The sequence below is a fragment of the Pieris napi genome, chromosome 16 (genome assembly GCF_905475465.1).
Source record: "Pieris napi chromosome 16, ilPieNapi1.2, whole genome shotgun sequence".
In the NCBI taxonomy this organism is placed as follows: Eukaryota; Metazoa; Arthropoda; class Insecta; order Lepidoptera; family Pieridae; genus Pieris; species Pieris napi.
The window spans coordinates 1,767,512-1,792,290 of NC_062249.1; the positions used below are offsets into that span (position 1 = coordinate 1,767,512).

Below are 24,779 nucleotides of genomic sequence, written 5' to 3' on the forward strand. Positions count from 1 at the left end.
CTCAAACCACATAATTTGTTTCAGAGAGATCTTGTGTTAAAAATCCCTAATTACGTAAATAACTATTTAAATAATAAATATATATTTTATGGGAATCCAAGCCTATGCCTTGAACAATACAGTACCTCTTACCTGTATAATGCTTAATGATAAGCGAGATAGAAGTATGCACGGGCGGATCGTGAATTTGTGGGTATCTGGTCTATTACGGGGAAGTCCCCCGTAATAGACGCACACGCAAAAAAATACTGGGAATTCCCCGTTCCGTTCCCACTGATGTATTTCCGAACCAATTCGACTTAGGGTCCTTCAAGAGAAGAGCTCACCAATGCTTAAAAGGCCGGCCACGTACTTGCAAGCAATCTAGCAATGTGAGTGTCCATGGGCGGTATCACTTAACATCAGATGAGCCCCTCCAGCCCGTTTGCAATTAAACAAAAAAATCTTTGATTTGGTGGACGTGTCAAAACATATTAATAAATAGAGAATATTTATTTACTGATTATTTTTAGTCTTTTAATCAATAAAACGTTTAAGAAATAAAAATTTGAAGACAAATAAAATATGTTTTATTAATAAATGTCTTTATTTACAATTATGACTGTAACCAGTACAAAACATTCAATACATTATTAATTATAATTAATTGGCGAATACTGAAAAATCATAGAGAAGGAATTGAGAAAATAAGGAAAATTAACTTTTTACATAAAATTATCTTAATACAAATAAAGCTACATACGTAGTAAGGTTAAACTAAGTCAATGTATGAAAAGTACTAGAAAAAGTTATTATAATTTACTAAATTTATTTACACTTATCTAAAATTACTATCTTCAGATCTGCACTGGTTCTGGAAGAAAAATAATAAATTTATACAATTAGTATAAGATCCCAATATACAACGACCTTCACCGAGATGCTTATTTAATGAAACGTATATTATATTTAATTTAATATGTCAATAAATATAATCCATATGGGTTGCCTAGCAAATTTCAGTCCAGAGTATGTTTAATTAATATTTTAAAAAAAATATTTGTTTATAATTTGCATGTAGTAAATTTTTTTAATTTTTTTCAATTAATTTTTTTAATCAGGGTAGTATTTATTATATATGTATCACTATAACCTTCTTTTTTACTAAAGATGTTTAATATATACTTTAGTGTCACATAAAAAATATACACATAAATAATTAATTGATTAAAAACAACCTAACGTTTGCATATTCTATGGGCTTCATACTTTCGATTGGTATAGAATTTATCTAATAATCATACCGGTGAAATGTTTAAAAAAATATTGTTAGAATATATCCGATTTAAATAAAAAAACCAGCCCTAGGACTTTTAGTTTTCTATAATTGTTCTAGAATAGAGGAGTGTTGTTGAATAAATATAAATAAGACACAAGTGCCTGACACGGCAATGACTCACTTCAGTCACTATCAGAGCCATCACTGAAGTTGTACTTCTGCTTGGGCCTGGCTCTGTTGTTGGCTCGTGGAGGCGGACTCGGCGATAAGACGTCACTTTCTTCGTCGCTCGACTCTTTCTTCTTCTTGACAGGCTTTTTAGCTGCGGGCTTCTTCTTATCCTGGGAAAAATAGACGATGTGATCAGTCTTATGTACATCTCCACATTATCTAAGACACACGGGTTTCCATACGTTTTCCTAGGGTACAAGCAAGTGTTTATTTAGACTTTATTGGTTCACAAATAATCGTATAAATTATTTAAAAAAACTAACCAAAGGCCTATCTATATACTATACATTAAAATAATTTTTTTATTTTTTATTATGGCAATATTACATTTATCAATGGTCATCTCCGACTGACAGTGTCGTATATAGTATGTAATAAAATATTAAAAAAAATTACAAATGACAATGACACATGTCATCTGTCAATATTATATTTTGCTTGTTTATTTTACAGAATAATACAATCTAAATCATGGTATATTTGAAAACCACTGTGGTTTGTATTAATGTAAGAATAACAATCTAGTGCTTCGGTCACGACAAATGCATATAAAAATAATTTAAACTTGTTTTTATATTTTACTCCAAATAACTTTATTCATATAGGTAAACAAGTTATTATGAACGTCAACATAAAGATATAAAATTAATTCTAAATTTACATTTACTACCAGTTCGCAAGTCATGGGCGTAGAGCGGACAAGAAACTCTCCGCCAGTCTTTTAAATCGTTAAATTTTAAGTCATACAAATTGTTTGAACTGGAGCAAATCAATCCCAAGGATTTTAGGATCATATAAATAATCGTTGAATTTATAAAAAGCTTTGTTGATTAATTTACCTTAACCTATCTAATAAATGACCGGGCAGTCCATTTATTAGCCGCAGCAGTAAATACTTCAAAATATCATACTGCTTTTCTTTACTTTGATTCTATAGTCAAAATACAATCAAAACTTAAGGTTAAGCGAAATAACTTTAAAATTAATTAACAATTCGACTAAGGGTCCTTCAAGAAAAGAGCGTACCGATTCCTGAAAGGCCGGCAACGCACTCGCGAGCCCACTGGCATTGAGAGTGTCCATGGGCGGCGGTATCACTTAACATCAGGTGAGCCTCCTGCCCGTTTGCCCCCTGTTTTATAAAAAAAAAAATAAAAAAAACTGTTTCTTACCTTCTTAGTATCAAATATGCTGTCATCATCATCGCTGTCCAGGCTAATGGTTGGCTTGACCTTCTTCTTAGGCGGTTCTTTGACCGTCAACAGTTTCCTTTTACCTGGTTTCTTCTTCGGAGCTTCATCTTCACTCTCTATGTTATCTGAACTTTTATTCACTTCTTTCTTTGTTTCTTCTATCAGGGAATCGAACAGACAATCTGAAACATTTATTAATTATTGACAAAAGCCCGGATTCCGGCCGATTTCTATTTGTACCAAAATAAGAGGTTTCTAATGACACTGACGGCTGATCATCTATCGTTAAAGAACTTATCAATGGACCAGAACTAATTAAGCCCATTAGTTCTATCTGATACCGCTCCATTAGGCCAGTTAAGTATTTTACAGTTCCTTCAATAATGATTTAATATAAATGAGCATTTTAACTAAATATATGATCTTTTTATACATTTCACGTATGAAATTACAATATATATTTTGGTTCGATAAAATACCTATATATATATATATATTAGGGTGGTCCTTATTCCTAAGAAAAAAATTTTTTTTCTTTAATTTCGCGGGGCACCACGTAATTTGGATATATACCATAAAAAAGTGTTTCAGTATTTTTTTTGAAATTTTTAAATGATATTTAGAGGTCGCCAAGTTTTAAATTTTAAATAAAAATTTAAAATCCGTATTTGCTAGAATTCTTTATTTTTATACCCAGGTCTTAAAAATGTTACGAAATTATTGTTATTGTTATTAATTAAGATATTATATAGATATCTGATTTGTTTATTTTAAAGATACAAGGGTTGAATTGTTAGTACATAGTACATGTATTAGGGTACTTTATCCTATACTCTTTTACCATCAAAAGCAAATATTGCTTTTGTTCTTCATTTGTGGTAATTAATTTTTTATATTCTTACATTCCTCTCAGCTATGTCGTTCACTACTCGCAATGAATGAACGATATTTTTGGCAGGTATATAATCAGCGTCTTCGTTCCAGGTTTCGACGTCTTTTAAAAAAAACATGATGAGAGATCTAGGGTCTGGAAGAATCTTAAGGAATGACTACTCACGAAGTTTTTTATTTTTTTTGTCGATATGTGCGATGTCAAGGTTTATTCGTTTTAAGCAATCTTCTGTGCCTTAAATTTTGAGTACTTCTACCATTTTTTTCTTTTCTTGAACTGAAACTTCGTCATTGAAAAACGCAAGCGAAACTATGTCTTCTGACAAATTACAAATTATTTAAAATCTTTATCAGCGCATCAGTAGCTATAATATTTTTGTTGAAGCTTTAAGGTCTATTAATAATTGTAAGTCGTTTCTTAGTGCTGACTGACTCGAAGACTGTTTGATCAATATTTGACATAAATCATCACCGTGAAAATACATATTTCTCTCACAGCCTTTTCGTCCTTCTTCGTTAGCTTAAACTGATGCTTAAATAAATACATTTTAAAACTGTACAAGGCTCTTGCCATCCACTTAGCTCGATGAAGACCAGCAGGTCTCTGAAATGAAACGCTTTTGTCAGGAACACCTCCTAAGGAAATGATAGTAAGATTCAACAGTTCTCTGTAGTCATGTCGAGGTTCATGTACTTGAAGTTGCTTTTATGCAAACGAAATCCTGTCTGCGGCCACTTCTGCTAGAATATTTGCCTCAGCGTCATCAGCTGTTATTGATTTGAAGTCGCTTTGGTCAATAGTGTTACAATTGTTCTTAAATCTTTTGAATAATTGTATATCAGGAGCACTAGATGCGGCAAGCGATTGATCCACTACAGGTGACAACATAATTTCCATTATGTGGTGACAACAAGCAAACCAAAGCTTATTTTTATTCATTTTGCGCTCCAGAAGGACGAATACTCCACGCCTTAAGCCGATATTTACAGCAGTAGTGTCAAAACATTGTCTAACATTTTACTTTATAGCTCAAATTCCATGACTTTATAGCTTCATAGACAGCTGGACGCACAAGCTTCGCTTGTTCCACGTTCCAATTTTGGAACAGCGAGTAGTTGATAAACTCCATATCCTGATGTCAAAATTGGCAGCCGATCGTTAGTTTTGTGTCCAGTAATATCTAGAAGTTTACCGTCCCAATGGATTGTTAATGACGAATTAGGTTGTATAGTTGCTTGTCTGTCACTCAATTTAGAGACATCAAGACTGGTATCTAATTGACTGTTAATAATATAAAAAATATTTTATTTGTAAAAATTTTGACAGCTGGTCCTCTAAATCTTAACAAAAACAAAAAAACACGTATTTCATATTTAGAGGTATATAATCAAATGAGAAAGTGCCCCGAGGATAATTCAAAAGTCGAAAAATAAGGACCACCCTAATATATATATATTATACTTTCTATTAAAAATGGCTGCCAATCGCCATCTATTGAAAATGTCTCGTAGCTATTATTACTGGTATTGAAACAGGGTAATCAAAATGATATTAAGTTCATTATTGTTTTGAAGTTATACTTCTTTTGGCGCGTTAGGGAAAAATGATGAGAGTAAATTTTTACGAGAACAAAAAACCAACACGCTGAAGTTAGCTATAGTCAACATTTTAGTTTTTTCTATTGTTAGTGTCGTTTTTTCTACGTAGAATATTTTTTTTTTTATCTTCTTAGGCATGTACATTTAAGTACACACACATTTTTTATTTTGAATGAACTTGAAAATAATGAAAAAATTACCTGAATCCATCTCCGCGGGCTTCTTATTGGTGTTGTTCTTGACATTGAAGTCATCGTCATCGTCGCTGAGGGAAATGGCCCTCCGCGGTTGATCGTTGTCTGACTCTAGTTTGTTATCTAATAGTTCCGGTTCCGAATCAGATTTGGAATCGTCAGAGCCATCTGTGTATTTTTGGACCTGTAAGGAATTCAAATTTAAAACGTGTTTCTTTTTTATAGAAAAAATAATTAATTTTTTGTAGGAATCCTCGAAAATGCATTTCGTTTTGAAGCATAGACAATGGCCCCTAATCAAAGATACTATTTTTTATTTGTAGAGAAGAAAACTTCGATTCTATAGAAAAATATATCGCCTTAATTCACACTAAAACATTTAAAAAATATCTGTCTCGCACAGGATTATTGGACAGATATTAACTACTAAACCATTACTGCCATTTTGGTGTTGCTGTTAGTAAAAAAAAAAAAAATTCTAATTATTGATAAATTCCGTATTATAATCTTATTCTCTATGTTCTATAATTTGTATGTACGATTTTAATGGGCTATATTTGATAACTATAAAAATTTAAATGTAATATAATCTTATATATAAAATTCTCGTGTCACAATGTTAGTTACCATATTCCTTCGAAACAGCTTAACCGATTTTAATCAAATTTTATATGCATATTCAGTAGGTCCTAGAATCGGCTACTATCTTTCAACCTTCTAAGTGATAAGGGGTGTTCACCCGAAAAAAATATTTTTTATTCTATACAATTTTAAAAAAATGTTTTTATGATTTATGAACCCCTAACTTTCACCCCTCTACGATCAATATTTATTGCACTAAAATAATATTTCCTAGAAATAATATACATGGCAAAACAAATGTTTGCCAGGTCAGCTAGTAAAAATATAATATACCTTGGTAGCAGCTCTTCTCGTGGAAGTCCTCTCCCTGGGAGCAGCTGGAGCTGCCATCTCCACGTCAGACCCTGACAAGTCTTCAGACTCGCTGCCACTAAACGTCGGCTTCTTCTGAAATATTTTATTTACTTATAGGCAATTTTTATTTATAAATATATGTTGCATACCATAATTATAAAGGATGGCATTAGATAATATGTTACGCCCGAATAACCGTGTGTTAAACAGCACAGCTAATTATATTATATTTTTAGGCACCATCGTAGTACTTCAGTTATAATAGACATAACATTTATTACTTACGAAATACACAAAATAATAATAATAAAATGAAAATAACAAATCATTAATTTTACATATAAATAAAAATAATATACGAATTCTGTAATTATTTCGGAAATAGTTCCAAACATTTCATAATAATTAGCGAGATATTTTTAGATTAAAACATACAAATCTGTGTGAAGAGTAATTTGTAAAATAAATAATTGTATTATTACCTTCTTCGGTTCCTTTTTAAACGTAAGTTTAGTCTGCTTCATTCCGTCCTTCTCTTTGTCGCTCTTGTCACTCTTGTCTCCCTTCTCTTTCTCAACTTTCTCTACTTTCTCTTTCTTGACTCTACCTCGCGGTTTCTTCTCGTTACTAGCGGGACTCACACCTGTCGGATCATCCTGAAAAAAGTACCAACAATTATAAAATAAAGCAATTAGCGGATTTAAAGTTTTTCGCGATAACATGTGATATTTATTTTACTATGTGATATTTAAATTCATATAAAATTTGAAGACTACCAATTTCTTATAATTAAGGCGGAAACATACTACTAAAACGCGACGCGACGTGTCGTGTCGACACCCGATGTCCATCGTGCACATTACCAACACGCGACACCACGACACGCTTGCAAATTCAAAAGTCATTTAGCTGATTTATTCCCCGCGCAATGTGCCAGCAAGTTTTTACCAATTTGAGGTTCAGATTCGAGGAATGTTTGCAGCGCAATGGTGCACACCTGGATGATGTTATTTTTAAGAAATAAATTTCCCAGATGTCTATTTTAATTGAAATAAAATTTTTTGTGTATTGTATTTAGTTTTTTTTAAATTTTTTTTTCAAATTCGCAAATCTTTCTGGCCCACCCTGTATTTTTCTAATAAACTGAATTGATTAGCAGGTTATTTGTATTAACTAACAACATCCTAACTCCCTGTTTTTGTCCTTGTATTGAGGTAATCTCATGTCATATAAAACAGAATATTGTTTCACCAACTCAATTAATTGTTCGTCGTTCATTTCGCCAAATAAATCCAAAAATATTTAAGTATATAAATTGACATTCGTGTCAAAAACTCGAAAGCATTGACGCATGACGTCATCATCACAACATCCACAACACGCCGATCCAAATCGATTGGATGTTACCGCGTGTGATCACATGGCGTGTTGTCTATGTGCATCTGACCATATTAAATATATGGGATTGATAAGTACTGACATGCGTCGGATGGCGTGGTGTGGCGTCGCGTTTTGGTAGTATGTTTCCGCCTTTAATTGACTTGTAAATATTACTATGAAATATAATCGTAAATTTTGTTGTATTACTTGATAGACTAAGTACGACTAGTAGTAGTAGTTTGACGGCTCATTGGTCTAGTGGTCACCCCTGACTGCGAATCCATGGGTCCCGGGTTCGATCCCCGGCTGAGACAAACATCAATGTGATGAGCATTTGGTGTTGTCCTTAGGTCTTGGGTGTTTAAATATGTATTTATATGTTTATCTATCTATAATATGTATGTATATCCGTTGCCTAGTACCCATAACATAAGCTTCACCAGCTTAGCGAGGGACTAGATCAATTGGTGTGAAATGTCCAATTATAAAAAAAAAAGAAAATCCAGATTATTGGCTCTATGATAGTTTTTGTAATAGTTTAAAGTCTCACCGGATCATACTCTTTCTTAACTTCCTTCTTGATCTTGGCTTTTTCAGCAGCTTGGATCCTCTTGATGATATCTTCAGATATTTTTGGCTCCACTCGTCTTCCATTAGCGGAAGGAATGATCTCTATTATTGATTTGCGGTTCTTCTTATTCGCCGCCTGAAATATATTTCATAATAAAAGATATAATATCACATTGCTATCACACTAATTACACATATAACTACGTACTTGGTTTAAATTGCACGCTTGTGCGTCAGTACGAAAGTTTAATATAAAAAAAGGCTTTATATAAAAACCTATATCCTTTCCATCTTTAATAATAAGTGACTTTTGTAAATATATATTTTTTTATTTGTTAATATATAATTCTTAATGAATGTATTAAATAAAAGATAGATAGATCTATCTTTTATTTAATTGATTCATGATTCTTAAAATTAGATTTTTTTTATTTTAGATATTAGTTTTGTATTTTCTGTATCTAATTTTATTTTTGTTAATAAAGTTATAGACGTTTTCTTTGCTAATGTCGACGCATTTTAAACTGACGTTAAAATTGGTCGTTACGAGTAAGAGTTGTTGTTTTTCAATAAATATAATATTTTTGTTAACCCTCATTAAATAACTTACGCTTTGTTACGCAATACGCAAAATGGTGAATTTATTATCTAACGTGGTTTTGAAGCTTACCTTTATTCTATCCATCTTAGTATTAGCATGAAAATATTAAAAGTACCACATTATTAAACATTTAAATAAATATTATTAATATTTACAATTAAAAGGTAACCATTCACCCTGTGAAGCCCCCTTTTTGAGCACCTTTTGAAATATGCATACAAATTAATTGAACACCATGTGTACCTGTGCCTTAGACGTCTTTCTGTTGGTAGCAGCCTCTTCTTGCCTCTCACTCTCTTCCAGGTCTTCTAGTTTCGCGAGGAAGATGTCAAGATCGTCCCGCCAGAGTATTGATGGAGTTTTCTTTCTGTTAATTTTTTTTTCAATAGAATCAATATTTTCTAATAATTAAAAAAATTAAGACAACTTCTTCAGTCTTGTCTTCAAACACACATACTAACTAACTAACTAACTAACACAGACTAATTATTTTAAATCTCTAAACATTGAATAAGTTCACTCACTCATTGCCTAAATGCATTTACGTTTTTTGTCTTGCTATTTCATATCTCAAAAACTACTAAACCGTTTTTAATTGAATTTGGACTGGACCTTGGACTACAAATTAAACTAAAATAAATAGCTTTGCCAAAACATAATATTCAAATATTATTATTAAACAATTTCATAAAAAAATAACTCTTAAATTTAGATAAGAATTAAGTGTGCACTTGCACTTGCTATAAACTTTTGTTAAACTTGATATTCCCATTTAAAAAATAAAACCAAAAAAGTTAATTTTGGGATTTGTGATGATTAAAATTTAATGCGGAAAATAAAAAGGTTATTTACTTGAGAGCCTCCAATTCCGATAACTTCTGATCCCTTTGCTTGAGCAATTCATCTTTCTTCTCCTTCGTCAGCATCCACATCGACATCCCCAAAAGGTAGTTGAACTTCTTAACTTCCTTCAATTGCTGGAATGCTTTCTCTGAAATATTTTAATTATATTAAGAGAGAAATACAATTATATAAGATAACTAGCCGACCCGGCAAACGTTGTTTTGACATGTATATTATTTCTAGGAAACACTTTTTTAGTTCCATAAAAATATCTATCTACTATTATTAAAAATAGGGGTTGATCGTAGAGGGGTAAAAAATTAGGGGTTGATGTATTTTTGTATGGTGTATCATAAAATATAACAACAAAAAAATGTATCTAAAAATAAAAATTTAGAGGTGGCCTTAACATTTAGGGGTTTAAAAGATAGTAGCCGATTCTCAGATTTACTGAATATGCATAAAAATTTTCATAAGAATCGGTCGAGCCGTTTCGGAGGAGTATGGGAACGAACATGACACGAGAATTATATATATTAGACTATTACTAATATCTCTTGATAAATCTACAACAAACTCACACTTTAAATGTAATTCTTAAATAATTTTACCACAATTAATTTTAACGCTATTAATTTTAATCCAGGATATAATTAAAAAAGTCTCATAACTAACCGGGATCTACTGGTTTTCCCCCTTTAGTCTGCTCAGGTTCTAGTTCCTCCTCGGATTCTTCTGCCTCATCATCCTCCAACGCGTTCAGACCTTGCATTTTCGTCGCTCGTTTCTTCCAATCCGCGATGGGATCAGGGGCGTAACCTATTTACATAATAATTATAAAACTTCTTGAGATATAACTCTTACACATATATTTATGATACAAAATATACATAGAAGATACAAATGCTTAATTGTATCTTTAAACCGAAATTTACTTTTTTTCGGAAAATTGTTTACTCTAAGAAAACTAAGTCTGAACCAAAGCAATTTCGATCTCTTTCTGTCGAGTTGGGTTTATACTGCAATAGAAAGAGACAGATGAATACAATAGCTAAAACGGAATAATTACTCTTTTTTTTTAATTTTGAACGTGACTGACAGCGAATCCCGTCTCATGCATAGCATCCACCCTACCCACAGAATTTTGGTCCTACAATCCGAAAGTTTTTTTTTTATAGAACGGGGCAAACGAGCAGGAAGCTCGCCTGATGTTAAGTGATACCGCCGCCCATGGACACTCTCAATGCCAGAGGGCTCGCGACTGCGTTGCCGGCCTTTTTAAGAATTGGTACGCTCTTTTCTTGAAGGACCCTAAGTCGAATTGGTTTGGAAAAAGTTGTTTGCAGCTGGTTCCACAAAGTTGTGGTGCGCGGTCAAAGTTATACAACACCTATCAAACAGGCAAATCAACATACCTCGTTTGATCAACTCATCCACCATCACCTTTCTCTTCTTGTTTTCGACCACCAACCCCTTGTCACACTTCTCCACGATGAACCGAGCCTGGTTTGTCAGTTTGTCTGCCTCCGCTTGCAGTTGCCCTTCGAGGAATTCCTTCCTCTTGGCGTAGTATCGCAATCGGACGTCGTAAAACTGCCGCAGGATCTCTTCTACTTTGTCGAATCTGGAGTTATTAATAGGAGTTAGTTAAACTATGTTTTGTCGTGAATTTTTTACAGGAAATTTAAGATTGAAATATATATATAAACAAAAAAAAGGGTGCGTGTATGAAGTTATACTTCTTTGACTTTCTTTATTTTTTTTAAATATTTAATATATAATTCAATTATTAATTAATATTAATAATAATAATTATTATTATTTTATTATACTATTCATTCAATTTAATAACTAATGGTATAAGGTATGTTTCATAACCTTTTAACTAAGTAACAATAGGTCTTTATGAAAAAGCATTGCTAAATTGCTTTGAAAAAATAATTAAAAGTCCTTTATTTGTTTAAAAGGTACAACAAAGGTCATTATGGTCATTCATAATAATTCTTGTCATAGCTGCTAACTTCACGCATATTCTATTTCTTTTTACTTTTATATTGTCTTATTCCCATCTCGCTCGCGCAAGCTCGCCGCCCGGTAGGTTTAAAAAGAATTCGTTAGTGGGCATCTTCATACTGATAATTTTGTGTCACGGTGCGCGCGCATCTTAAAATTTCACTCTCATAAATTTTTCATAACGCGCCTAAAGAAGTATAACTTCAATAAATAAAGAATTCTCTGCACAAGATTAAATATTACTTACTTCTTTAAGCAGTTGTTGTGGTCGAAAGCGTTCATACAAGTCATAGAGATGGTGGTTTGCAATTTGAACACTTTGTGGATGCCCTCAGCCTCTACTTCGGCGAGTTTTCCCGGCAAAAGGGACACGACGAAGCGAACTGTCGTGTCTGTATTGTATTCCTGAAAATATTTTTATCAGTTAATAAGTGTTTAAGGTATGCGCGATATCTTTATATATATATAATGAAAATGGTGTTCGTTTGAGGCTCTTTCACGCTTAAACCACTGATCGTATCGGCATGAAACTACCACCAAATTTTTCCTACATGGTTTATGGCTATTTATTTTTTTAATTCCAACGTTCCTTCATTTTTTTATTGCTGTTTTACTTTTATGAAAATTTATCCATACGGACTTCACCGCGGAAACATTCGGGGAGGCTTCCTAGAACCTCTAAACGTCAACATCTGTTAAAAACTCATCATTTTCTTAGCGGGAAGTTAAAAAGAAGAATAATAAAAATATGAAAAAAAATAAAATAATGAAACATAAAATTTATTTTAATTCGTCCAGCAAAGCGGGCGCGAAACGGCTAGTTATTTATAAAGAAATTTACACTTAAACTCCAATATATTCAATCACGCATATGTCACATTTTAAGTAATGTAGTTATAGTAAGTTAAGGTTTTAAATTTTGCTTTACGAGTAACCTACATGGTCACAGATTGATTAACATGTCAGTGACAATTACCATAAATATAAAATTACATAATTTTAATAGTAACTCATTTCAAATTCCCTTAATTTATCACAAATTTTTGTTATTATTAAATTTAATACGTGACAACGCTGGCTGAACGCACGAAAAAGCATGACCCATTGTCCCGTTACGCTCAATGTCCTGTTACACTCGTTGTCCCATTACGCTTATGTACGCATGCGCCGCAACTATCTCTCTTCCACTCGAAGACTTAATGCAATCATTTTATCAATGTTTTGTTATGACGTTGTCACTTTAAACTATCGTCCGTAAACCGACTTTAAAGACAACCATTTGTTTAATAATAATTTTTAAAAAATTAACTCACCCTATACTCAGATATAACAGGTTTCACTTTATCCGTTCCCAAAAGGGGTTCCAAAACATTTTCTTTATAATTCTGTGTCCACGTGCCAACCGGAAGTTCAGTGATTTCAATCTTGTCGTTGGGCAAAATGGCGGCCTCGCCGGAAATAACGTATTTATCACCGAAGCTCTCTATGGTTCCGCGGAAATTTTTGTACCAGGGGTGCATTGGTTTCGGTTCTTCGCCATCAAGCATACGCCTTTAACAAAGATATTTAAAAAAATAAATCAGTGGCGCTACAACCTTTTTAGGTCTGGGCCTCAGATTTTTGTATCTGTTTCATGTCAATCTAATAGGCACGTAGGTGATGAGCCTCTTCTGCCTGACACACGCCGTCGACTTTTTGGGTTTAAGACATGTCAGTTTCCTCACGATGTTTTCCTTAACGGTTCGAGCAAATGTGAAATGCGCACATAGAAAGTCCATTGGTGCACAGCCGGGGATCGAACCGACGACCTCAGAGATGAGAGTCGCACACTGAAGCCACTAGGCCAACACTGCTTTTATCGATATTAGTTAGTTAAGTTGTTTTAATATTTTATTACATATTTGATCGTTAAAATAACCATTAAAATCTTAAGATTAAGCAATCATTACCGTATATTAGCAACAATATCCCTTGGATTGTAATTAGGTATCTTCGTAGACCATCCAGTACCGATTCCTTCTGCTCCATTCACCAATACCATCGGAAGTATGGGAGCGTAGTGAATTGGTTCTATTTTCTGGTTATCTTCAAACTCGTGCTACAAAATACAGAAATTATGATTTAATACACTTATAATTGGAAGAGATTTTTTAATTTCTGTTTATTTGAATACAGAAGATTCAAAGTTATATACATAAAAAGCTTAAGTTCAAACACATATTTTAATTTTATCACACCTAATTTTTACCGTTTTGTCAAATAAATGTATTTCACCATTAAATTGGTTACTTGACATATATTGCTCATCACATAACTAGGATTTTTTTTAACAGCTCTCAAATGAGAATACTTACTTATGAAAGTATGTTATGTTAAGGATATACACGTTTGAAAATTACATAATTATGTAGGAATAATAATAAAAAATAATTAACACAACAATTCGAAAACGAATCAACAAAAGATCTTTATGGAGTTGCTGAAAATGTCCATCGAGTTATTTTTCACCACAGTTTTAGTGTAAATCCGATACAATCTGTGAAGGGGCCGTCCATTAATCACGTGATCATGGTGATACTTGGTGAGGTTTGAGACTAAAACCCCTCCAACCAAAAATAACGTGTATTTTTTAGTACCCACAATATTAATTTTTTTATACACTACCTCCATGACATTATCCACGTTTCTTTATTGTACTGTGTAATGTGTTTTCACAAAAAAAAAATATAACAAAAAAGTAAAAATCTCAAAATTGTTTATACAATTTATCTGTCTTATAAAATCTATCAAAAAGTTTGCACAACAATTGTTTTGGCCAAAAAAACTGTCTACAAGAAATCGCTCAAACCAAATTGCATACATAAATTCCTTATATTTTTACGTCTTATGTGAAAATAATATTATTATTAATACATACCAGTAGCAAAGGGTCGTCGTGAGGGTGGAACACCAGTCTCGTGAGTGGTGACATCAGCGTGAAGATGTAACGGGGACTGGCCGAGTCTTTGCCTCCGCACAAGCGAGTACCGAACTGACCACGGGGTTCTAACAAATTTATGTTGTTGGAACCCACGTAGTTTTGTGCGAGATTTACGATTGTCATCGCCAGGGATTGTTCACCTGTAAGGAGTTATTAGGTTTAAAACACGGAAGTTTAATAAACCTGAATTTACAAATATAAAATCAATCAGTGGCGCTACAAGCTCTATAGGTCTGGCCCTCATATTACTAGATCTGTTTCATGATCATTTTTCAATATAATACAAGTAGCAGCTTCCAGTGCCTGACACACGCCGTCGACTTTTTGGGTCCAAGGCAGCCCCTAGAGTCTAGACTCGACGATCAATTATATTGCGCACTATTGAAAATTGAGCAATATAATTAATCGTCTAGGGGTAATATTGAAGATTGCGCAATAATTGAACGATTGGATTGGATTCAAAACGCAATTCAATCTCATTGCACAATTAAATATATTGTACAATGTTATTGTAGGTCTAGCTAGGGGCCGCCTAAGGCATGTCGGTTTCCTCACGATTACCTTCACCGTCTGAGCTATTATTAAATGCGCACATAGAAAGTAAGTTCATTGATGCAAAGCTGGGGATCGAACCTACGACCTATTCTTGAAAAACCACTAGATTTTTTTAAATATTAATGCCGGTATCGCTATTGGACGTTACGAAATGACAAGTTGTTTAAATGAATCTAAGATGGCAAAACTAGACTGGATATTTAATTATTTTTTAATATTTTCAGTTTCTGAAATGGCTTCGAATATTTAATTAATAATATCTAATATATAAAATTCTCGTGTCACTGTGTTTGTAATTAAACTCTTCTGAAATGGCTCGACCGATTTTCACGAAATTTTGTTTCGGTTAGGTCTGCGAATCGGACAACATCCATTTTTCATCCCCCTGAATGTTAAGGTCCCCTAAATTTTTATTTTATTTATTAGACAACATTTTTTGTTTTTGTTTTTTTAAGATACAACATACAAAAATACATACAACCCTTAATTTCCCCCCCTCTACGATCAACCCCAATTTTTTATTATAATATAGTTATTGTTATTTCACTAAAAAATGTTATTTAGAAATAATATACATGGCGAAACGATTGTCGGGTCATCTTAAATATTCTTTATAAACAGATTCAGAGAACTCCTGAACAAAAAATCCCGCATGACAACTTTTCTATTAGTAATTTAAATTGTAATCTATATACGAAAAGGTGTTGCAATTTTTTTATCAATTTATTGAAGCTGTGTGACCAACTCACCATGATGATAAGCCGAGTGTTCAGCCACTGAACCAGCCAATTGTGCGACTTTCACTTCTCGTTTGTCGTTACGTTTGATGCAGGTGAATATCACTTTCCGCTGACCTGGCTTCAACCCGTCTATCATAGATGGTATAGATCTGGAATATGTAGATACAGAAATTACATAAAGAAAATATATTTACTTGTGCCATGTAATAAATACTGCACACGGCACGTGATGCATGGCCATTGTTACAGTGATCCCCCTATAACGCGATTTTCGACCCCCATATAACGCTGTAATTCCTACCCTTAACGCGTTTTCGTATAACACGTTTTCCGTCACCCATATAACGCTGTATTTTCTACCCTTAACGCGTTTTCGTTTAACACGTTTTCCATCTCCAATATAACTCAGTATCTTTCGCCTATAACGCGTTTTGCGTCTAGCATATAACGAAGTATTGCCCCCTATAACGCGTTTTCCGTCCCCCATATAACTCAGTTTTTCCCCTATAACGCGTTTTGCGTCACCCATACATCGCAGTATTTAACCCTATTACGCGTTTACCGTCCCCCATATGACACATAATTTTCCCCTATAACGCATTTTGCATCCCCCATATGACACATTATTTTCCCCTTTAACGTGTTTTGCGTCACCCATACATCGCAGTATTTAACCCTATTACGCGTTTACCGTCCCCCATATGACACATAATTTTCCCCTATAACGCATTTTGCATCCCCCATATAACGCAGTATCTTGCCCCTATAACGCGTTATGCGTCCCCCATATAACGCATGAGTGAGAACGGTGCCTTGATCGCGGTACTTAAGTCGATCTGAATAGAAGTCTATATTATTATTACTATCTCTATAATTACCTCACATTATCCCCATTAGAAAAGAGAACCAGCTCCAAATTGACAAAGTCAGAGTATGTAACGGTCTTAGTTTCCTTGGTGTAAAGATATCGTTCTGGTAATCCAATCTCCTTTCGTCGCTTGACTTCCTCCATGTGGCTGGTCAGCCATTCCTTCCTTTGATCAGCTCCTTTCTTGCTGAACGCTAGTTCTATGTGATGGTCGTCCGTTGCACCCGCATATTTAAATCTAATAAAGTAAAATTAAATATTTATTATATTTTGTAATATATTTTTTCTTTTCTCACAGTGGTTGCCTGGAAAAGATCTCTCGAAAGCGATAAGGCCGCCGGTTGCCCACTTTTACATTTAATTATGTTAAATTTTTATATTTTAATGCAACAAAGTGTAAATAAATAAATATTTACCCAAAAAATCACTATTAAATTCCCCATAATTATATTAATATTAATTTCATAAAGGCAATGAATAATGATGATAAACAAAAATATTTTTTTTTATGTAACTGAAGGCAAACAAGCACGAGCAGCTCACCTTATGTTAAGTTACAGCCGCCCATGAACACTCATATTGCCAGGAGTCTCACAAGTGCGTTGCCGGCCTTTTAACATAAAAGCTAAATAAAATCAAATAGGGTCAAAATAAATAAAAGAAAATCACCTTATCCTATGCCTCTCCATATTCTGGAAATACTCTTTAGCCTCCTTAGCAGTGGAGGTACCCAAACCCTTGTAGTATTTGATATTGTAGGTGTGATAATTGTCCGTTTCATTCTTCCATTCTTCAAACTCGGGTAATGAGTAAAATGATATTTCCTTATCTTTCTTAGTCGCCTTGACAATCGGCGTAATGAATTCTTCCAAAAACGGCAGTTTTAACAGCTCGGGCCAATTGTGATGTATAAAATTTATGATCAATCCTTTTATATGGGATCCGTCATGATCCTGATCGGCCATTATCATCACTTTGCCGTAACGAAGTGACTTTAAATCGTCTATCGAGTTGTACTTCTTTTTGTACTGAAGGCCCAAGATTTTTATGAGATTATTTATCTCAACATTCTCGAGAACCTGTTTATGTGAAGCATCTCGGACGTTTAAAGGTTTACCCTTTAGTGGGAACACCCCATAGTGGTCCCTCCCGACAACACTTAACCCCGATACAGCTAACGTTTTAGCTGAGTCTCCCTCGGTAAGAATTAAAGTACACAAATGTGAATTCTTTGTACCCGCTTCGTTAGCATCTTCTAACTTAGGTATACCTTTCAACTTGCTCTGCTTTTTACCAGAAGCTTTCACAAGTTCATTCTGAGCTTTAAACTTAGCCCATGTCAATACGGATTCTACTAAGCCACTCTTAGAAACTGCCGTAATAAATTTCTCTGAGAAAGTGCATTTTGATCCAAAGCTCTTGGCTTGGAGTGTCATGTTTTCTTTGGTTTGTGAATCAAAGGTTGGGTTTACAATGAGGCAATTGACAAAAATCCACATGTGATTCTTGACTTGAAAAGGTTTTATGTTCACACCACCTTTATTTTTCTTTTTTAATACTTCCAGAACATTTTTCACAATACTATCTGCTACGGTGTCAACATGCTTACCTCCTTTAGTGGTAGCAATAGAATTTACAAATGAAACTTGTTGGAAACCTCTGTCGGAGAGGGTGAGAGCAATTTCCCACCGTTCATTTACTTTTTCATAGACAACCTTCAGCGGTTGTCCAGCCTCATCCTCTTTGCCTTTTATGTGTAAATCAATGTAGTCTTTGAATTTATTAATTTTGAGCCTTTCTCCATTGAGATACACTTTGACACCTGCTGTTGACGCAGCTACGTCGTACGCACGTCGTGACATTAGACATACAATATCGTCTTCCAATTTCTCCATTTTAAATTTAGCCAAATCAGGGCTAAATGTCACTTTTGTAAAATCATCGTCTTTGCCAGATTCTTTTACCTTTGGCTCAGAAGCTTTTGTCATATTAGATCCCCAAGTCTGTTTAAAATGTTTCTTATATTGCTTAGATGCAGTTTCAACTGTAAACTTTGTAGAAAATATATTACACAATTTTGCACCATAACCATTACGGCCACCAGTCACTTTTTCTTCTTCATCATTGTAATTAGATGATGTCAGCAAATGTCCAAAAATCATAGTGGGAACATACATTTTTTCATCTTTATGCATGACTACTGGAATCCCGCATCCATTATTATATACAGAAATTGTATTTTGTTCTTGGTTGATCTCAATCCTTATAACATCCATCTTAGGGTCTCTCTGCTTATTATCAGCTGCATTTACTAATATTTCATCATATATTTTGTACAAGCCTGAAATAACAAGTTTCACCTGTTTTAAATGTTCCTTATATGAAATATACTAAGATATATGTACTTTTTTATTATTGCATTAGAGGTACTTATATGAACAAGAGCTTTTAAGATAACATAAATAAATATAAATCATTAACCTGGTACATAAGTTAATTCCTTCTGCACCATGCACTCCTTACTCTTATCAAAGACCCACATAGTTTCTGTGGCCCGTTCAACAGACCCAATGTATGTATCAGGTCTAAGAAGTATGTGCTCAAGCTGTGACTTTTTCTGATAAGTCTTTTCTATACTACCCTTTTGGTTTTTGGGGGGTGTAGCGTCCTTAGTACCATTCTGTGGGCCATTGTTAATTTTTTGAAACATTGACTGAAATCAAGTTTAACAAGTTATGAGAAATATTACACATGATATAAATTTTCTTTTAATTTCAAATAAATACCTAACAAGAAATAATGAATAAGTAAAATTTTAAATTAAATATTTTATGCCATTATTAGACGTACATAGCTGAGATACAATATCAACTTCAGTATGATTCTCAGAAATTCAGTAACCAATATTTGTGTGGGTAATACTGATAAATTATTGGTGTATTTATCAATATAATGCCCGCCATATAATAGTCCAAGCATCATCCAATGCAAATTAAAGAAGTTGTAATCTAAAAACTCCGTGCATTTAAATTACATATTCTTATTTTACGAATCAAAAAAAGGTATTTAACATATTAATGAGTAAAATGTAAGGCATTGTAATATTGTGCCAAAAACAATTTAATAAGAATTGACCGTTACTGATCAAAATGCCGCCAAGTCGGACCTCTTTACCTTTATATCAGCCATCTTGTAAGTTGTGCTTATAAATCGTACGCGATCAACGCGTTTCCAATTTAATTGCCTTGTCAACAAGACAATATTAGAGCAAATGCTAGTAACTTTTGCAAAATAACATTTTTATTCGATAAATTCGCAAAGTAACACGACCGTGAATAAATTGACAGAGACGCCAAGTTATTCATAAACTATAAAGTTAAAAGTAAGTATTCATTCCAAGATCACCAATCAACACTTGTCTGTGACCGTACACAGCTAATATGATACTACTGACATAAAGGCCGATTTACATTATCTTAGTGTTTAGGAGAGTGCTTTAGGATAGTACTTTAGTTGAAACATGTAAACGCTACTTGCTTTAGTACGGTTCTACTTGACTTTCAAGTTGAATCAAAATAGAATCGCTTTTTATTTCTGTTTCAAGTGATACCCCACCCACGCCTGCGCACCCCCCGAGATCTTCCCTCGTTGTGTGTAAAGACGTAATTTAGTCAAATCTTTAGGTGCATAAGTGCCGTGAAACGCGTGCGTGTTTTTAGATTTTTATAGATGGCTAAATGGTCGGAAGATACAACTATCAAATTTGTGTCTGAATATGTTGTTCACGAATGTTTGTGGAACGTTAAAAACAAACCGGCTAGGCATTCGGCATACACTGCCTTAAAAGAAGCTATTTTGTTTATTATTTATATTTAGTTTATTGATTTCGAATAAAATCTCGTCTTCTATTTGTTCCATAACTACAGTTAGTATTTTGCGTAGAATAGAGCGTATTTGCCGACGTCGTTGCGCGTTCATTGTGGCGCTGTAATGATACTCTACTGGAAGAAATGTAAACGTTCACTCGCAACGCACTGAAGCACTAAAGAACTTGCCTTTCAACTTGTACTAAAGCACTCTCCTAAACACTAAGATAATGTAAATCGGCCTTAACAAACTTATAACCGTAAACTGGTGAGTGGTGACTTAAAACTTATTTGCAAAATCTAAAATGAAATGTTAAAAAAAGTAATTATTTTTTTTTTACTTCAAATCACTGCTTCACCTTCTTAATTATTTTTAGCTTAAACTTTATTATTGAATTCGTTCGCTCTTGCGGCACAGCCAGCAATAATCGTTATCATCTTCCATGCCTAGAGTCAGTGTGGTTAATCGGTGTACGAAGCTCCAGACTCTCTAATATTCCTGCACTATGCGCTCTACATGTTAGGATTTTAAAATAGGTCCAGGAGTAATAGCTAGATTCCTCCATACCTGTAGCTGGGTGTATCCTACCAGACCCAAAACGAATAATGTCTTATATATAATGTAAATATTGTAAGGAAACTTGTTAAGTATTCGTTTAGCAACTGATTAGTACTTTTTTTTCGCGTGGGTTTTCAAGTGACGTGTATAAGAAACACACGCGTGACCTTACCTTGTTCTAATGTAAGAGATCGCTTGAAAGCTATAAGGCCACTGCTTGCCCTCCCAATTATTTAAGTGCTATAATTTTACTGGTTTTTAATGCAACATGGAGTTAAATAACTTAACATAAATAAATTTGAAACAGAAACTAATTTTTATTTCTAAATATAAAATTTTGAGAAATATTATAGCGGATTATGTAATTTTATTCAATTTCAATACTTGTGAAACCTTTATGCTTTAGGAATATTTAAAATACAATAAACTTTAATTTTAGATGTGCCAGAATATTTAAGTGTGTGAAAGTAAAAATATCCAACTTTACGTTGGTGCGTTTTCATTGTCCTTTTTGTCTGTGGTCTTTATCTATAGACACAGACTTCGGATTATTAAGAATTGATAAAATTTCTCTAGTCTACTATTTTATTTGCTGTCAGCTGTTGAGTCCTTGAGTGTTTTGAAAGGTCTAGATACCAGGCCATAAACTCCAAAAAAAAAAAAAAAAATGAGTGTTTTGAATTTTTAGATTGAGGTTATGTGTAGAATTTATAATGTGAATTTTGAATTCCAAATAAATTCTAAAGAAGTAAACGATTAAGATGTTTTTACCATTTTCGTTTTCAATATTGAAACGAATAGCTATTTCCCTTCGACATTCTCCCCAATATTATATACATAAAAATAATGGTCATAGATTTCGTTCCACTGTTAATAAACCGATACATGATGTTAATACCAAAGTAACGAAGGATGTAATTTTATTTAAATACGAAAACCCAAAGTATTTTAGGTATATGAATGTATTCGCTGTTGTGCAATACATATTTTGGTGCTATTTAGGAGTGTTTGCCTTAAAGAATTTGAGAGATGCTCCTGTGGATTCATCAATAATGAAGGATGAAGAAACTCCATGGTTTAGGAAAATCAATCTAGGTGAAAATAAGTACAAGAATACTTTAGGAGCTATAGCTCTTCTTGTCGGTAGGTTGTTATATATTTCTGTTTTAAATCACTTATATTATAATTTTAAGTAGTTTTGCTACTGCTACAGTAAAATGTAAACATAGCTTTTTATTGCTTTGGCATTTTTATGATTTGAATATAAATCTTAACAATGCTGTCTGATTTCTGCGAATTAAGTCAGATTGTCCCTAATTTTTTCCTTTCTCTCAGATGCTGGTGTACGTACAAGGCACTATAATCATTTATAATTTATAACAATACAATATTAACCAAATCTTAATTGTAGGTACTGGCTCACTGGGGATGATATGGATGTTTACACTTAAATCAGTTCGATATCTAATTCTCAACAAAGGTGGAAGACATCTTACCTTTGTAACTTACACACCTTTTGGAAAGAATAGAATTATGAAAGTTCCTTTAGAGAATGTATGTTGTAAAGAAGATAGGAAGTTTGCTAAAGTTCAACTTCCTCTAAAAGTTAAGAATCACTCTATGCATTATATGGTTGATATGCGGGGAGAATTCAAACATCCTTTGCTTTTTGATTCAACTGCTGGTCTCTCAAGAAAGTGGTAAACTATTCACCTCTCATGTCCTAAGCTTTAGCATTGAATTAGGTATAAATATGTAAATAAATGTTTTATTTGATACTATTTTTTATTTGTCTATATGGAGTGCCATTTTAGAATAACAATATGTAGCTATAACTTATCTAATTGCTAAAAAAATAATTACCTTATAATTCTACCTACATAATCAAAATTATGGGTGTTTATAGTTTATACTATAAGCTTGGAGTTTTTTTTTTTAAACTTTGTAGGGCCTACATGCTTATGTTAAAAATTTTATGTTGGATATATGTGTGTGTGTTTGTATAGATATTGCAGTTATCGAAAAGTGTTAGATATTGTGGCATGGATATACATATAATGTGGCAGATTGAACCACAGCACAACTAAAGGGATTGTGTTTTTTTTCCTTTATGGAAAGGGATTGTTAAAACTTCATTTAGAGTCATCAAAAAGTTCTTTATTATATCTATCAACAGAAAGTTAATATTCTTTCAACAAAATAAAACTACATTTACAAATATTAATAACAAAAAATATCTTTTCTTTCATATATACAAAATAATGAGAAACTAAAAGGACCAAAGTGATTGCACTTAGGATTCCTAAAGGACATTATTAAGATTAAATGCTTTACACATCTGTCCATACAAATTCGACATTCCACTATGATTTGTAGTCAACCGAGATGTAAAGCAATAAAAAATCAAAATGGACGTAAATAAAGTCAATATTGAGAACTTATCTTAACCTTACATCTAAAATCTATAGACATTCTTGGATAATTCTACAAATGCTTCTCTAGCTTGCTACGACAAGCTAACGAGGGTCGTTTGTAATGACTAAGGGGTTAGAATTGTTATAAATGTACCATTTTAAAATAGACAATACAACTGAATTGTGGGTTACTATGAGCATTGATAATGTGTAGGTTAAACATATAATCACCAAGACTAAATGAAATGGCTATCAGTGTTATATCATACAATTGTGCAATGATTGATACCGTTTTGATCAGTTTCTGCACATAAGAAACTACCCACATTCATCACAAGTTTATTTTATGATATACCCTCCACTACATTCTCAAAATAATAGATTGAATTTTGAGCACAGAGTGAATCCATTACATCGAACCTCATATTAAGTACAATTATTATTTACATTAAGACATAAATATTAGATTTAAACATATTGTTAAGGCTCTTGTGAGCGCACACATGGAAAGCAGTGTGTTACAATGATTTTGATTTTTATTCAAGTGATTAGAAAAATAATGTGTAAATATTTGAATTGTTTCTCACTGCATTGCAGTTACACTTAGCACACTTTAGGTTCGGTTTACAAATCATTTCTCAAACCTGAATCTCCAAATTTTGTAAGAATTTGTTGATAAAGCAATAAACATACCATGCATTAACAATAAATATAATTTACAAAATACATTTAGTAAGGGAGTGTTTGTATTACGTAACGAATTTGGGGGGGGGGGGTTCATTTTGTAAAACGTTACGATGCGGGGCGGGGATTAAATATAATAATAAAATTAATTTCGACTTACACCACATAATAGTAACTGAAGAGTCACTAGGTGGTCACGAAACCTTTTACTATACTTGGGTACTGAAAAACGTTACGGCGAGTTACATGGGGGAGGGGGGGTCAATAATCTCCAAAAATTGCGTTACCTAATACTTGAACGCTCCCTTAAAACACAAATAACAGTTTTAAACTGTGGATACAATTTCATCTAGTTCTATATTTGAGTAGTCTTGTAAAACGAACCTAATACATAATCAGTGATC

General features: G+C 33.2%; 2 protein-coding genes across 3 annotated transcripts; one reads left to right on the forward strand and one right to left on the reverse strand.

Moving 5' to 3' along the window:
- Nucleotides 1-567: 567 nt before the first annotated feature.
- On the reverse strand, nt 568-20,232 carry LOC125057180 (DNA topoisomerase 2). Of its 2 annotated transcripts, XM_047660695.1 has the most exons (21): nt 20,027-20,232; nt 19,334-19,565; nt 17,522-19,193; nt 16,863-17,090; nt 15,994-16,133; nt 14,627-14,829; nt 13,659-13,807; nt 13,023-13,260; nt 11,957-12,114; nt 11,112-11,320; nt 10,372-10,515; nt 9,706-9,844; nt 9,097-9,220; nt 8,923-8,937; nt 8,233-8,388; nt 6,785-6,958; nt 6,282-6,395; nt 5,373-5,550; nt 2,662-2,864; nt 1,440-1,599; nt 568-853 (listed from the first exon to the last, which is right to left on the reverse strand). In XM_047660695.1, the coding sequence occupies exons 1-20, from the start codon at nt 20,039-20,041 to the stop codon at nt 1,441-1,443; spliced, it is 4,650 nt and encodes a 1,549-aa protein (XP_047516651.1). In that variant the 5' UTR covers nt 20,042-20,232; the 3' UTR covers nt 568-853; nt 1,440. The 2 variants fall into 2 exon arrangements, with proteins under 2 accessions (XP_047516651.1, XP_047516652.1); XM_047660696.1 differs by lacking the exon at nt 8,923-8,937 and having other exon boundaries at nt 20,027-20,230.
- A 1,719-nt stretch (nt 20,233-21,951) lies between these two features.
- LOC125057392 (transmembrane protein 223) lies at nt 21,952-23,053 on the forward strand. The gene is made up of 2 exons (XM_047661059.1): nt 21,952-22,420; nt 22,689-23,053. Exons 1-2 carry the CDS (start codon nt 22,039-22,041, stop codon nt 22,979-22,981), a joined length of 675 nt encoding a protein of 224 aa, XP_047517015.1. The 5' UTR covers nt 21,952-22,038; the 3' UTR covers nt 22,982-23,053.
- Nucleotides 23,054-24,779: the final 1,726 nt, after the last annotated feature.

Excerpts from the sequence above, each read along its gene's own strand:
- LOC125057392 (XM_047661059.1), top strand. The coding sequence starts at position 22,039 with ATGTTTTTACCATTTTCGTTTTCAATATTGAAACGAATAGCTATTTCC. Across the intron at positions 22,421-22,688 it reads AGCTATAGCTCTTCTTGTCG|GTACTGGCTCACTGGGGATG; the intron begins GTAGGTTGTTAT and ends TCTTAATTGTAG.
- LOC125057180 (XM_047660695.1), bottom strand. Across the intron at positions 6,396-6,784 it reads TTAAAAAGGAACCGAAGAAG|AAGAAGCCGACGTTTAGTGG; the intron begins GTAATAATACAA and ends AAAATATTTCAG. Across the intron at positions 5,551-6,281 it reads CGAGAAGAGCTGCTACCAAG|GTCCAAAAATACACAGATGG; the intron begins GTATATTATATT and ends AATTCCTTACAG.